The sequence below is a fragment of the Nestor notabilis genome, unplaced genomic scaffold (assembly GCF_000696875.1).
Source record: "Nestor notabilis isolate BGI_N333 unplaced genomic scaffold, ASM69687v1 scaffold20879, whole genome shotgun sequence".
NCBI lineage: Eukaryota > Metazoa > Chordata > Aves > Psittaciformes > Psittacidae > Nestor > Nestor notabilis.
Window position 1 is genome coordinate 5,030 of NW_009945310.1, and position 13,323 is coordinate 18,352.

General features: G+C 38.2%; 1 protein-coding gene across 1 annotated transcript in view; it reads right to left on the reverse strand.

Annotated features, from left to right (window-relative positions):
- The window catches only part of TMF1 (TATA element modulatory factor 1), a gene marked incomplete at its 5' end in the record, with an annotated part of 12,642 nt that extends 1,676 nt beyond the window's left edge, over positions 1-10,966 (reverse strand). Inside the window, 14 exons of the mRNA XM_010022817.1 lie at positions 121-267; positions 912-1,022; positions 1,830-1,922; positions 2,006-2,075; positions 2,395-2,587; positions 2,830-2,986; positions 3,589-3,681; positions 4,172-4,328; positions 4,485-4,651; positions 5,122-5,264; positions 5,903-6,008; positions 6,954-7,080; positions 7,958-8,061; positions 9,726-10,966. Coding sequence (XP_010021119.1) covers positions 121-267; positions 912-1,022; positions 1,830-1,922; positions 2,006-2,075; positions 2,395-2,587; positions 2,830-2,986; positions 3,589-3,681; positions 4,172-4,328; positions 4,485-4,651; positions 5,122-5,264; positions 5,903-6,008; positions 6,954-7,080; positions 7,958-8,061; positions 9,726-10,966 — 2,909 coding nt within the window. The remainder of the gene's footprint in view (positions 1-120; positions 268-911; positions 1,023-1,829; positions 1,923-2,005; positions 2,076-2,394; positions 2,588-2,829; positions 2,987-3,588; positions 3,682-4,171; positions 4,329-4,484; positions 4,652-5,121; positions 5,265-5,902; positions 6,009-6,953; positions 7,081-7,957; positions 8,062-9,725) is intronic.
- Between the last annotated feature and the right edge of the window lie 2,357 nt (positions 10,967-13,323).

Consider the following 13,323-nt stretch of genomic DNA (forward strand, 5'->3'; position numbering starts at 1 on the left):
ACTCTGCTGTGGGGAGAAGGACTGAGTTTTTTTAATGTAAACCCAACAATATAATATTGATTGCATTAGTATTTCCACTTACAAATCCTGTGTTTGGTTAAGTAAGAATAACTACAATACCTGTAGATGTGAAATCTCTCCTTCTCTTAATTTTAGCTGGGATTGAAGGTTTTCAATTATACTTGAACCTGCTCCCATCCTTATAGCATCATAAAGATTGCTCCCACTAGTAGCTATTGGCCCGAAGGAGTGATCATGAGGATCATCCTACAAACAAAAGGTTTGAGAAGCTCAAAATCAGATAAAAATGTGCACACTTTGGAATCTTCCTAGTCCTGAAGCACTGCATCATTTAAGATTTAAAATTATCTTCTTACCACGCAAGCATTTCAATGCTTGAAGTTTGGTTTTAAAACAAAAGCTTAAGCTGAAGAGGTACAACTTGAGATAGCTCTTTACTGGCAGGTTCTCCTGTCCCCTATACAACTGCCATTTGATGGGGACATTGGTAACTGCATCCACAGGAAAGCAGCAGAAGCAACAGACTTCACGCAGACCACAACAGTCAGTGATACCACCTCAGAGCAGGGTTGTGTCCTAAGCCAGGATTGCTACTAAAAATAAACCAATTGATTTGACTCCTAACTAGTGTTATTCAGATCTTCTAGATGTGAGCTCAGCACCAACACACATATAATACATTACTCTGCAATAAAAGCTGTAGTTTCACACCGTCTTTCACAGATGTTTTACAATAACAGACATCGCATAAGCAGGTTTTAAATGCTTCTGCATAGGAGTTACCTTGTGTAAGGTCAATATACATTTTCTACAGTAATAAATCTTCCTATTGAGGAAAGAAAGCAATCTGTCAAAAAAAAGAAAAAGCCAATAAAACTAATAGATGATACCTGAGAGAGGAAAGACGTCTGAAGCCCTGCCATGTCAACTCCACTTATGGAACTAGAGCGTGACATAGTTGGGGTACTTGAAACTGTTTCAACTGTAAATGACTTCCGATCCTTAAAAAATTAAATCCACAAAACATGACCAGTGAGATAAAAAGTAACAGTTACAAGATGGTGAAAGACAGATTCTGTAAAGTACAAAGTGCCCTTTTCCACCACCACCACACAGAACACCATGTGACAAAGAACCTTTCTCCTTACCTTACCATCCCTAAAGTTCAACCATGAAGAATTTCTGTGCTACAAACACTTAAAGCTTATGTTCAAGTTGTTTTCAAGAAATGAAGACAGAAGTTGCAAATTACACCAAAAGAATTTCTCTTTAAAGTAGCCAGGGGAAACTCAGAGGCCCAAAGTTATCACAGGAACGTCTTTTTAGAATGTATGTTAATAATTTTCTTTGATTTTTTTCTAATACCATGAATTAAATTCCAAGATTTCTCACATACTAATACCTTGCTGACATACTTCCAAATAGACTAACCTCTTTGTATTGGCAGTATCTAAAAGTATGCTAGCCTCTGAAGAATAAAACACTTAGATTTTAGAACTGGAGATGGTAAAAACCAGCAATAGAAACAGTTTTACTTAAGAATCGAGTGCTAATTAGCAGTAACAAAATTACTGACTATTGAGGACTGCTCTGTGACTTGTGACTTAGCTGGAAAGCATGTAGTACCTTATATACAATCAAGTGAAACACAAAGCAGGAATTCAGCCAAGTCCTTAAAGCCCAGGCTGACAGTACACACTGTACTGCTCTAAGCGCACTTTGCTGCTTGTGACAGTTTCAGGTTCCAGGTATCTACTAAAATAATGACAGTATCAATAAGATTGAACTGAAATGTCAGATCTTGGTACCTTCTCCTTTGCTGCTTCTTGCACATGAAGTGCCTTCTTTCTTTCCTGTTCAACTTTCATTTTCTCCATTTCTAACTGAGTAGCCAGCAGTGTCTACAAGAAGAAATAGAGGCTGTTAACCTCCTGCTAGCTCAGACTTCAACAATAACATAGATTAAAGCTGAAGTACGCAATACCTTTTCTTTCTTTGCATCTTCCAAGGTTTTTGCATACTCATCTTTGAGCCCTTCTAGTTCAACCTCATACCTGCATTAAGGAAAGAAGAGGTAGAGAAAGTCAGTAAATAAGCATTCTGTGTTTATTTTAGATTCATATGCTTTTAAAATAAAAATAGCTTCAAGGTTTTAAAACATTATGAAAGTAACATGCTTCAATCTTTAGCACCAAACAAAATACCCTTAACAAGTTGGGCAACTTTATCAACAGAGGTCAATGTTTCGCATAGTCATATCAGCACTCAAAAGAATCAAGTCTTCTGACTTGCAAAGAGATCTGATGAAGATGGTTACACAAAACAAGGCTTACTGCATTTCACTATAATTTGTTAACCAAAAATGCAACTCACCTACTGTTTTCATTTTCCATTTTCTTCAATCTGTTTCTCTCCACTTCCAGCTGAGCCTGAAGGCGCGTATTTTCTTGCCTTAAACGACTATTCTGAGATTCAGTAGAAGACATCTGAATTTTATTAGAAAGAAGTTCTTCTGTAGCAGCCCGTTCTCTCTCAGCAGCTGCTGCTAGAAGAGTTTGAGACTCACCTAATATTAAGTCAAGAAAAACATGGAATTTAACATTTTTGATCAAACATCTATAGTACCTGTCCAAGAGTCCTGACAGAATACCCCACACACCATCTCGTTACAGAAAAGCATTTTGTGCTCATCTCTCCTGATCCACCATCTGCACTTTGGGCAAGTGTTAAGCTCTTTTCAGTTACCTTCAGCCATCTCACATCTTCATCAAGAGCCTCACAGTTCAGTAAAAGCTAGAAACATCTTACCAAGTCTGTCAGAAAGGTTCTTTTCCAGCTTTTCCCATGCAGAGGTTTGTGCTCCCAATGTGGCTTGCAGATTTTCTATCTGCCGGAGAAGTGGCCGTGTGGCAGACGTAACACTTTGACTTAGTTCTTGGTTCCTGCTCTCTGCTTCTTGGAGTCTCTGAAATCACAGATTAATTATATGTAAGCTTTAAAATCATATGATGGATTGAAAGATGAATATAGGATTCACCTAAACATAAAGCAGTTGCTTTACATTCTAAAATTACTGCTTTACAATTGCTTTACATTTAAAAATCCATTTGTTCAAACTCAATAAAGTGTGAAATTCCAAGAGATAAGCTTAATATTTTTAGAAACATGATGGAGCAACAGCCCAGAAATATCCAGCCCTCTGGACATCACTTGAAACATTTTGGCAACAATCTATCTTCTGGACGTTAAGAACAGTAAAAATACTCTTAAGAAGCAGCTAAAGAGTCATTCAAAATATATTTGCTAGCAATTGTAGAGGTCTAGCACAAACATAACAGCTTACACTAAAAGGACAGCATTCCATTTATGAGGCATCATAAAAAAAAATATGATTTTGTTTTCATTATGTGATTAAAAAAACATTTAACATTTTTATTGCTGTTCTACAAAGGACAAATACTGCAGGTAACCAGGAAAAAAAAAGCCTCTCTTTCAGGCTATTTTATTTTCAGTTTTTAGAAGCCCTCCTTGCAGATACAATTTGGGACCATCTATTTGCTATAGTACCTGTTGTAGTTCACCAATTTCCTGGCGCAAATAGTCTTCTTTTCTTGCTGCCTGCTGTTCTGCACGTTGCAATGCCAGCCTCAGGTCCGCCACCTAAATAAACAAGACATTGTCACTACTCTCTTCCACAAGTTATAGTACCACCTTTTTGTTTGCTACAGACCTGTACCATCTTAATCACTGTCAGACAGGTTATGTATGTTTACAAGGTAATGGCTTAAGTTTTGCATGCACTTAAATAGTTACACAGATTTATCTACTACTAAAAATTTTGTCTAAATAAATGCCTTGAACTTTGCATCACGGTAAGAGCACTATAAACTTAACATAGAGCCTGTCAAAATAATTTCATTTAGACAAGTAAAATTAAATGTATTTTTAAATAAAATTAATATTTAAAGCTTCGCACAACTACCACTAAAGACTGAACAAGTTCACAGGAAAGAAATCCACTGGGTATTTGCTAAGTACGCAAAACAAATTCCACTTTATATTGCATCTGGTTCATTACATCAGATGCACACATGATGGGAACATTCATTTCTTCAATGACAAAGTTTTATCCACTGTATTTAAGACCCACCTGAATTGCCAAAGCTTCTTGCTGCTGCCGAGCCTCCTCCTGCGCCTTCTCCAGAGCTAACCCAAGCTCTTCTTTTGCCTTCATTTCCCGACTTAGGGCTGCTTCTTGTGCCTCACTGTCCTTTGTAGCATTAGCTTTATGAAGCTCTGCAAGTTCCCTGTGGAGGAAAAAAAAAACAAGCCAAAACAAAACAATGCATTTACAGTTTACACAGTGACAACCGTGACTTTGCAAATAGCTTTGCTATATATATTTACATTTCACAAAGAAACTGAATATATGGTTGAAGAAAGGCACACAAATATTTGCTTACTTATATGCACTGTCAAGTGCTGCCTGGACACTTCTATTCCGTTCTTCAAGGTCTCCCACTTCTGCCTGAAGTTTAGCAAGATCCTTTTCTTGTCGTTCTACAACACTGTTCAGTTGTTTAATGCTGTCACGATGTTGCTTCTCAAGCTCTTCCTTGCCATCAAGCACCTATTAAGAGTGCAAACAAGAAGCATGAGACCAATCCCAGTACAAAGGGTAAACAATGCCAACCAAGGACAATGTCAACTGTGGTAGTTGTCAGACTGGGTCTGCTGCTTGTAAGGTCTTGATTCAATCACTAACCAAGCAAAAAAAAAACAAAAAAACAAAACCTGCCCAAATTTTGCTAGTATAGATTTTCAAACTAAGATTTTTTGTACTGAATCTGGTCAGCCCACCTGATAACCAGCAGTGCAAGTGCAAACAAGCAGCTGGAAAGATACAGATTATCTCAGTTTTAATTGCTCTGAAAACACACACAGAGATCACACCCCAGTGTTCCAGTAATACAAAATAGAGAAGTCTCCCAGAAAACAAAACAGTCTCAACCAGGAGCCTCCTCCAAAAGGCTACTCTGCAGATCACAGAAAAAGATTAAAAAAAACCCCCAACAAACCCAAAAGAAACAAATCTCTCACCTGTTTCAAATGCTGCAACTCCTCTTCCATCTCCTTAATCTTTTTGTTCTGTTTTGTGTTAATATTTTCTCTCTCTTTCTCTTTGGCTCTTAATTTCTTAATAATGTTGGAATTGTGCAGCTGCTGTTTGGAAAGCTTTTCTCCTGTGAAGAAAGTTAACATCAAGCTAGTGCACACTTGTTATTCTATGAACTCTCTTTACTCACACCTCCCCCTGCTCTTCAGTCCCATGAAAATAATAATCAAATATGTATGGAAATACCTTTATATTTTTCCATGCAAGTTCTCACAGTTTAACTCTACCTTAACCCAATATCACTCTGCTGCACTAAACTACAGTGAGAAAGGATGGGCAGTTAAAGGTTTTGAAAGTAAAGCAAATGAGCTTATCGTTACCAGAAAAAAACCCAAAATGGCCTTTTCATTTAGTGACTGTATTTTACTTCCAAAATTAAAAGGTCTTAAGGGAGACACTGCAGAAATGCTTTGAACAATGCCCTAGTTAGATTTCTGATTAATGCAACATGAAGCATTGCAGTGCAGACTGGTTTTACCTCACAGCACCTTTTCATGCACACTGCAAGAAGTATCCCCTACACATCGGTATTTGACAGACCCCTCCTGTTGCTCTTTGCTATTAACTAGGTGGTTCAAATGTTCAGAAACATCTAACATGCTTCATGGGTTGTGTTCTTCCCCACATAAAAGGTGCTTATATGTGAAGGCAGAACATTGCAAAATACTCTATGTATTTTTACTATTTAAATACTTTAATTCTCACCTTCCTCCATTAATCCTTTGATTTGCTCTTCTTTTTCTTTTAGCAGTTCGGTAGTTTCATTGGTATTAAGTCTAGTAGCCAATTCTTCTTTAACAGTCTTCATTTCCTAAATAACAGGATAAAATACTCAGGATCATTTATTAAAATATATTTAGGGAGAAGCACACAGTAAATTACTGATCACCTTTTGTCTCTCCACTTCCTCTCAAAAGGCTTTTCTCTGAAAACAATTTAGGTTGGAAAGGAACTCTGCAGATTATCTGATCAAACCAGATGGCTCAGAGCCTTATTCCATGAAGTTTTAAAGCCTCCAAAGATTGAGACTCTGTAAATTCTCTGTATAATTTGCTCCAACTCCTCCTTCCACTTCACAATACAGTAAAAACAAACTTATATTCACACAGAGGTATCAGATCATCTTTCCATTTCAATGTACTAATGTGCCAACACAGCGACACAAACAGTGACCAAGCAACTGTTAAAAATGTTTGGTTTTTTTTTTCCAGTTGCAGATTGGAGCTTGCTTTTTGCAGACTAGCAATAAGCTAGAGAAATGTAATACTGCCATACCAGGTCAAGAACATTTAAACTCAGTAACTTTGCTGCTGCTGACTTCTTTGCTCATTCCAAACCAATCTGTCATCAGTCTTTAATTTTCCTACCAGTTAATCCTCTAAAGAAGCCAGTCCCATTCTTCTCCACCTCTCCACATCCTCAGGCCATTCTTCTCCCTCACTCCAATGCAAATGCATTTACAGGTACAAGGTAAATGAGAGCAGACGCTAAACCTTTTTCCCAAACCAGACTAACTTTGACTTCACTGTGTTCCCTAACTTGATTCACACTATGGCTGCAAGAATTTATGTGTCAAGACAAGGAAACAACACGCAGCCTCGGGGAGGCCAGAATCAGCTTACAGTAGTTACTAATACCATGAGACAGCACCTGGTGGTGTCATGCTTTCCCTAGCTTATTTTTTCATTAATTTACCTCAAGAAATTGAAGTGTGTTCTAAAATAAACACATTAACTTCACAATGAAGCCAAATTACCTTTTTAGCTGCATCTCTTTCTTTGCAGGCCAGCTGGAGCTTCTTCTCAGCATCCGCGATCCGCTGAGCAAACTCCTCTTTGAGAGATGAAAGGCTACTGCTCTCTTCTTTTATTCTAAACATTTCACTACATTTAAAATTCACATTTCAGAACAGTTCCACGGTTATGGGACATTTCAAGCAGTTTGCAACAGGTTGTCCTAAATGCATTTATAAATGTGTTTTGTTTTGTTTGTTTGCTTTTATTTTACATGTTAACCAGAAGTCAAAAAACATCCCACATCCATATTAGAGGTACTAATGAAAGATTTGTATTAATTCAGTAATTTACCCATGAAAACAATTAAATGTTTTATTTAGCTTTAATCAAGTTCTTTCTGGTTAACCATAGCGTGGATCATATACAAGGCAAATGATTAAATGTATTTTTAAGTTAAGAGCAATTTAGTCATTAAGTGATACCATCACATATTATCTGTACATTTCTAAACTTTATATTTGATCAGTAAACTGTAAATCCAACTTTTATTTTCCCTTTTAACTGAATTAAATAACCAATTTGGGTTTTTCCCTACGACCAGCCCGTCTACCACACTTCCACTGCCTATATATATTAGTCAGCAAATTACTTAGTAAACTGGGTTCATCCATCTGTACCAGAAAAGTCAGTCTCCCTTAATAGCTGAATGTAGTCTTAAAACAAAGACCTTTATTAAAAACCAAGCCTGGCTCTACACATCTGTTTGTCATTCCTACTGCTTACTTACTGAAAAACCTTTCCTCTTCCCAAAAGAGAGTTTGGCCTTAAGAAATAATGTGTCTTTAAAAAAAAAAAAAATCCCATCACAGCACATGCAATCATTATTTCCACCTTTCCCAAACAGTGCACATCCCTTGCAACCTTTGTTCTAGTCATACAGCTACTTGTTTTACAATATTGTGTAGTGATTGCATTACAGTAAAGTTACAGTTACACCCACTACCGTGTATATTTTCATACTTACTCTTTTAGGTTATCATAAGCTTCTTCCAGGCGTGCCTTTTCTTTACTAGTACTTAATAACTGTATTTCCCTCTTCTCCAGTTTCTCAGTTAATGAATCAATCATCTGGACAATGTTTTTACAGATAAAGATCAGATGAGTGGGACAATTAAAACACAAGAGGGGCAGGCTTCCCCTTTCCCCCCCCCACTCCCTCCCAAAACTATTTAAGGCTGAACTTGTCAATGTTTTTAGGAATTTGAGGTAAAAGTCACTGAAGATTACCATGTTGCTTTTGCCACATTAATTTAGAACTAAGCAATATCTAAACACAATACAACCTATACAACTATAGCTAATATTAACCATTAAGATTCCCAGTGCTCCTTATGCCACTCTTTACAGAATCACAGAAGAATTTACACTGGAAGGTCTCTTCTGTGAAACGTTAGCACAGAGCAGCAAAACAGCATCGGATGAGGGAAGAAAGCTTTCAGGCTCAAGAGCTCTTAGCTCATATCATCAGTATAATTTCTTAATACCAGATTTTGTAAAGCGAAATATAGATAAATAACACAAACATACATGTAAATATACAGATATAAACAAATGAAACATATTCTCTAAGCATAGCTTAATATGGCCACTGAAAGACAGAATTTACTGTGGTCCATTATCACTACTACCCACAATGTATAATCATTTAAGTTAGGAAAACTTAGGGGTAACTGTCCATGGCTTTGGAGTTCCCTAAGGAATTTACACTGACATTCTGTATAATCTACACACAAAAAATGCTTTCCTTAAAACACAGATTACATTGGGGTTTTATGAACTCCCATAAGCAATTGCTTTTCCCTTATTACTACCAGGAACAGCATCAGTATTGCAAGCATGCCTACAGGGCAAGGCCATCCATGCCACATATTAAGCACACAGACTGTGAGCAAAGCAAAATGCAAAGAAGAGGAGCAAAACACAGGTCAAAGGAGCTCAGAAATTAAAAACAGGAATAGAGGGACAGGAAGGTAACAAAGGAAAAGGAAGAAAGATAGTGTACACAATACATTGGCAGAACTGGACAAAACACACTGCCTCAAACCTCTAGTTTAGCCTCCCATACACTTGAGTATCCTACTTTGTCACATTTCTAGTTGTCTATCTAAACTAGCCATACAAATTCCTTTTAATCTACTCACTATCCTTATAAACTATCTTCTTCATTAAAAAGACTATGATACCTTCTTTTTAAAGTAAAGATTATTTCTGCTAAAAGCAAACATTCATTTACGAGTAAAAAGGTCTTATTTACACTAACGACTGCTATCCTTGAAGAACATGCATAATGCTCCTGCAATGTAATCAGATTTTGACAGTTTGTTAAGTCTTGGGGGGCAGAAAAAAAGTGCTTACAAAATATTATCTTGGTTACTGCTGAAATCCTCAAGGCTTGTAGTTTCATAATTCAAATCTAAATACTTCAAGGAATCTCCTCCACCCTTCACACCAAAGAATTAAAATAACACATTTGGCCTATCATGGCTTCCCGTTTGCTAGTGTTGCTCACAATACACAACAATGACAACTCGATGGATTAGGTGAAACCAAAATAATCTGACAAGAAATTCACCAGTATTATTCCACTACAGACTATCAAGGACAGTTTTCTACAAGGTAAGATAGTTCAGCATCAATTAATTATTTCACATAAGATACAGCTAATACCTGTGTAAGAGAGGAGTTTCATTTGTAATTAAAGAGTGTGATTGCAAAACATGTTTTGCAGTTACCTTTTTGAGCTCTTGCTTTTCAGCGTCCTCTTCTGACACTTTATCAGCAGCATCCAGCTGCGGCTCCATCTCCTCTTTCACAACCTGCTCTTCAGCAGTTTGCACAGCAGCAACCAAAACATCTGGCTGCTCAGAGTTAACAGGGGTCGCGCTTCTCCCGCTCTCTTCCATCTCAGCTTCCTCAGCATGTAAAACAGGAGCATCATTCAAGTTTTCAGATTTATTTTTCAGGGCATCAACCGTTTCTGTCTTTGGTGCAGATGGGCTGACAGCGACAGATGCTGAAGCAGAAGCCCTGCCCGATAACTCATCATCTGAATTTATTTCACTTACACTTCTACTATCTAAAGACTGTACGCTAAAGGAGTCAATTCTTTCAAAAGCATCAGAGGAGCAGCAGCTCTCGGTCATTTTTTGGAAGTCATCTAACCGATTATAATCTGCACAGGCAGACGTAGATAAAAGCTGAAATGATGTTTGCATTAGATGGAGACTGGATTTTGAATCTGCAGCTTCTTGTCTCGAACTTACTGAGCTCTCACTTATTACACTTTCATGGTCCAGAACTTCAATATCACTAGTTGTGGATGTCCCCGAGGAGAAAGTGCTAACGGGAGGTGAGGGTGTATTGCTTTGCCTGTCCTCAGTCTTTCGCTCCCTGGTTTCCAAACCAGTGTCTTTTGTACCTGCATTAAGAGGCTGCAGAGTGCTATCAGGTGCACCTCCTGTTCCATCCCCTCCTACACTGGATTTTTCACTTAAAGCATCTTCAGGTACTTCCAAATTTAGATCAGACACCTTTTTGTCAGCAACTTCATTTGTGCTTTCTTCGTGCTTAGCATTAGATTCCAGCACAGAATTCTCTTCTAATTTCTCCTTGGGAATATCAAGGTTTTTCAAGTCCTCTAGCCCAGCTACAGAGGAATCCTTCACTTCTGCCTCCGTCGTCACTGGTACTTCTACCTGACTGAGGTGCTGAGACTCCTTTAAAGTGCTTTTCACCTCCTCTTTGGGTCGCTGTGATTTGGCTGGAGGTTTGGACACCACTGGATTTTTCTGTATGCTCTGAACGTCTGTCGGAGAGAGAAAGGCACTGAAGAAGTTTTCAGATTCATCTACTACCGTCCTCCTCACTGGCTTAGTGATTGCTGTTGGTGATACTGGCTGATTCTGTGGTTCTGCATTTGAACTTAAGCCCCAAGAAGATGTATCCCATCCTCCACTTATGAGAGAATTTGTTCCTAAAACAGAAAAAAAGAGATAGGCCAAGAACACTTAAAACATTATTTTTCAGTGTTTGTCATTTTAGATTCAGAAAAAACATGGTTTTGATATCATATAACTTCAAATGAATATTATAAATCATCATAATCAGCATAATTTTCATTACTACTTCCTTACAAAGCTTGGAACTGATTTTTAAACAAAGCAAAAGAAACTTAAGGGAGACACAAAGTAATTCTAAGACTCCAGTTGGAGAGAGACACCTCTAGAAAGTAGGACCTGAATGGAACCAACTTGCTCCTTCCCTATTAAACAGTAATTTAAGCAAAGGCAGAAAGAAACCATACACAAATTACACTATACACAATTACAGTAAATCCAAGAGCAAGGATTTTAGAAAGAAGATGGAGATAAGTGTCTGGGAACGTGAAACAAGCCCACACAGCATTCCTAAAGCTGTAATGCAAGTCTGAAGCCTATTTAGGCACAGAAAGCAAGAATTTCCTTTGCAAAGGGAACAAGAGAAAGGGAATGTGGCCTCCTGCTCCCTGGAGTGAGAGGAGGCTGGGCAAAACAGTCTGAAAAACTAGAGTTTAATAATAGAGAATTACATAGATTGCAAAGGGACGAAACAACTAGTAGGTCTTAAAAATTACCTGCCAGTAGCAGATAACACAGACAAACACTTTGCACACCATTACGGAAAACATTGTGAAGAAAGCTTTATATATTTGTAGAATTTACACTATAAGAAGGGTTCTTGCCCTTTCAGTTTGTGTCAGGCTTCATGTTTTTCCTCAAACACCAAGCAAGGGCATGAAGCTGACAACACACACTGTCAGCAGCCCAGCTAAGATGACAGTTTTGTTCTCCTGTGGAGAAATACCACACTGGTTAGTTCTGAAGCCGCCCCAAGCCAACATCAACAGTTTGTATTATTGTATTTCTTGCAGGTTTTCCAGGACTTGTCAACAGCTAGGATAATGAGAACTTCAGCATCAAATTTCAGCAGCATCCCAAGTAATAAAGATAAATCAAAAAATAATACCCAATTTGATTTTGTACCTTACAAACATAATCTGGATACTACAGGCTACTCCAAAGTAAACTCACTTTATACAGCAGCACCTACTAAAAACCACCATGTTATAATACTTAAAGCAGACTACCGCTCTTAGAAACTGTTGATAGCTGTTGGCCGCAAGATCTCAAATTCAGATAATTACTGCTCTCACTGCCAAAAATACTACAAACATCTTATTTATTACCTTGTCCATGATTCAATAGCTTCAGAAAAAGCCCTGTGAGTGAACTGCAACATTCTGAATACATTTTGACTTCTTTTAAAAACAAGTATGTTTTCCCTTAAGAACAGATGCAGACTAATCTTCGCTGCTTTCCTTATGAATTACAGAATTACTATAAATACTAAGTTCAAAACTGGTTTAGACAAGTCTAAAGTTTTAAGAAACTAAGCACAACACAGCCTTCTATACACATTTAAGATGACTGGACTACTGAAATGACTGTCAAGTCCTTGCTCCCGCGAAGGGACAAAGACATAAAACCAGCCCAGAAAACACTTTTGGTTGTTAAAGCTTTTCAGTTTTCAGAACTCTAATTCTGCTATGGGTATACCTGGAAATAGCTTCCTCCTACAAATATATATATTTCTTCTAGCTGTAGTTGCAATAAGGACACTGACTCCAGATGACCTGGTTTCCCATCCTTTTCTTTATTCATTCTTATCTTTAAAGTAGAAAAAGTTTCTAAGGAGAGGGCCCTTTTTTGCTCTTTTATTTCCAAGCAGCAGTTCAGGACTGGTCATTTTTTTCAGGTCCTACATCAGCACACATACGAAGGAGACACTTCCTCATAACCAAGCCGTGACAAATTCTTCCACCAACACATTCCTTTCTACAGATGTTGAAGGATTATGAACTTAACACCACAAAATGTGGAAACTTCATTTAGTTTAGAGGGACCACACTTTCAGCTTTTACTCTGCTCTTCCTGTCACAAAGAATAAACCCACGCATGCCTCAGAAAGAGTATGATTTCCCCTTTTTTATTAACTGAGCGGGTTTTAGCACCTATTAGTCCCTCTGCAAAAAAAGAATACCGCCTTGAGAAATACATGTATGAAGCACAGCGCTGCCTATGCAACAAGACCATGATACAGGTGACAATAGCCAGGTATGGCCTAAGCTGCGGCTTTCTCCGCTTGCTGACAGCGTTATCCCCCCGTCGCCTGTGAGGGACGTCCCCCAGGCGCTGCAGAACGGCCTCCGGCCGGGAGGGCCGGTCAAACTCGCACCAGGGCAGGCCCCCGCCGGGCTGAGGGGAGAGAGGGGGGAAGGAAGGAGCCGGCACC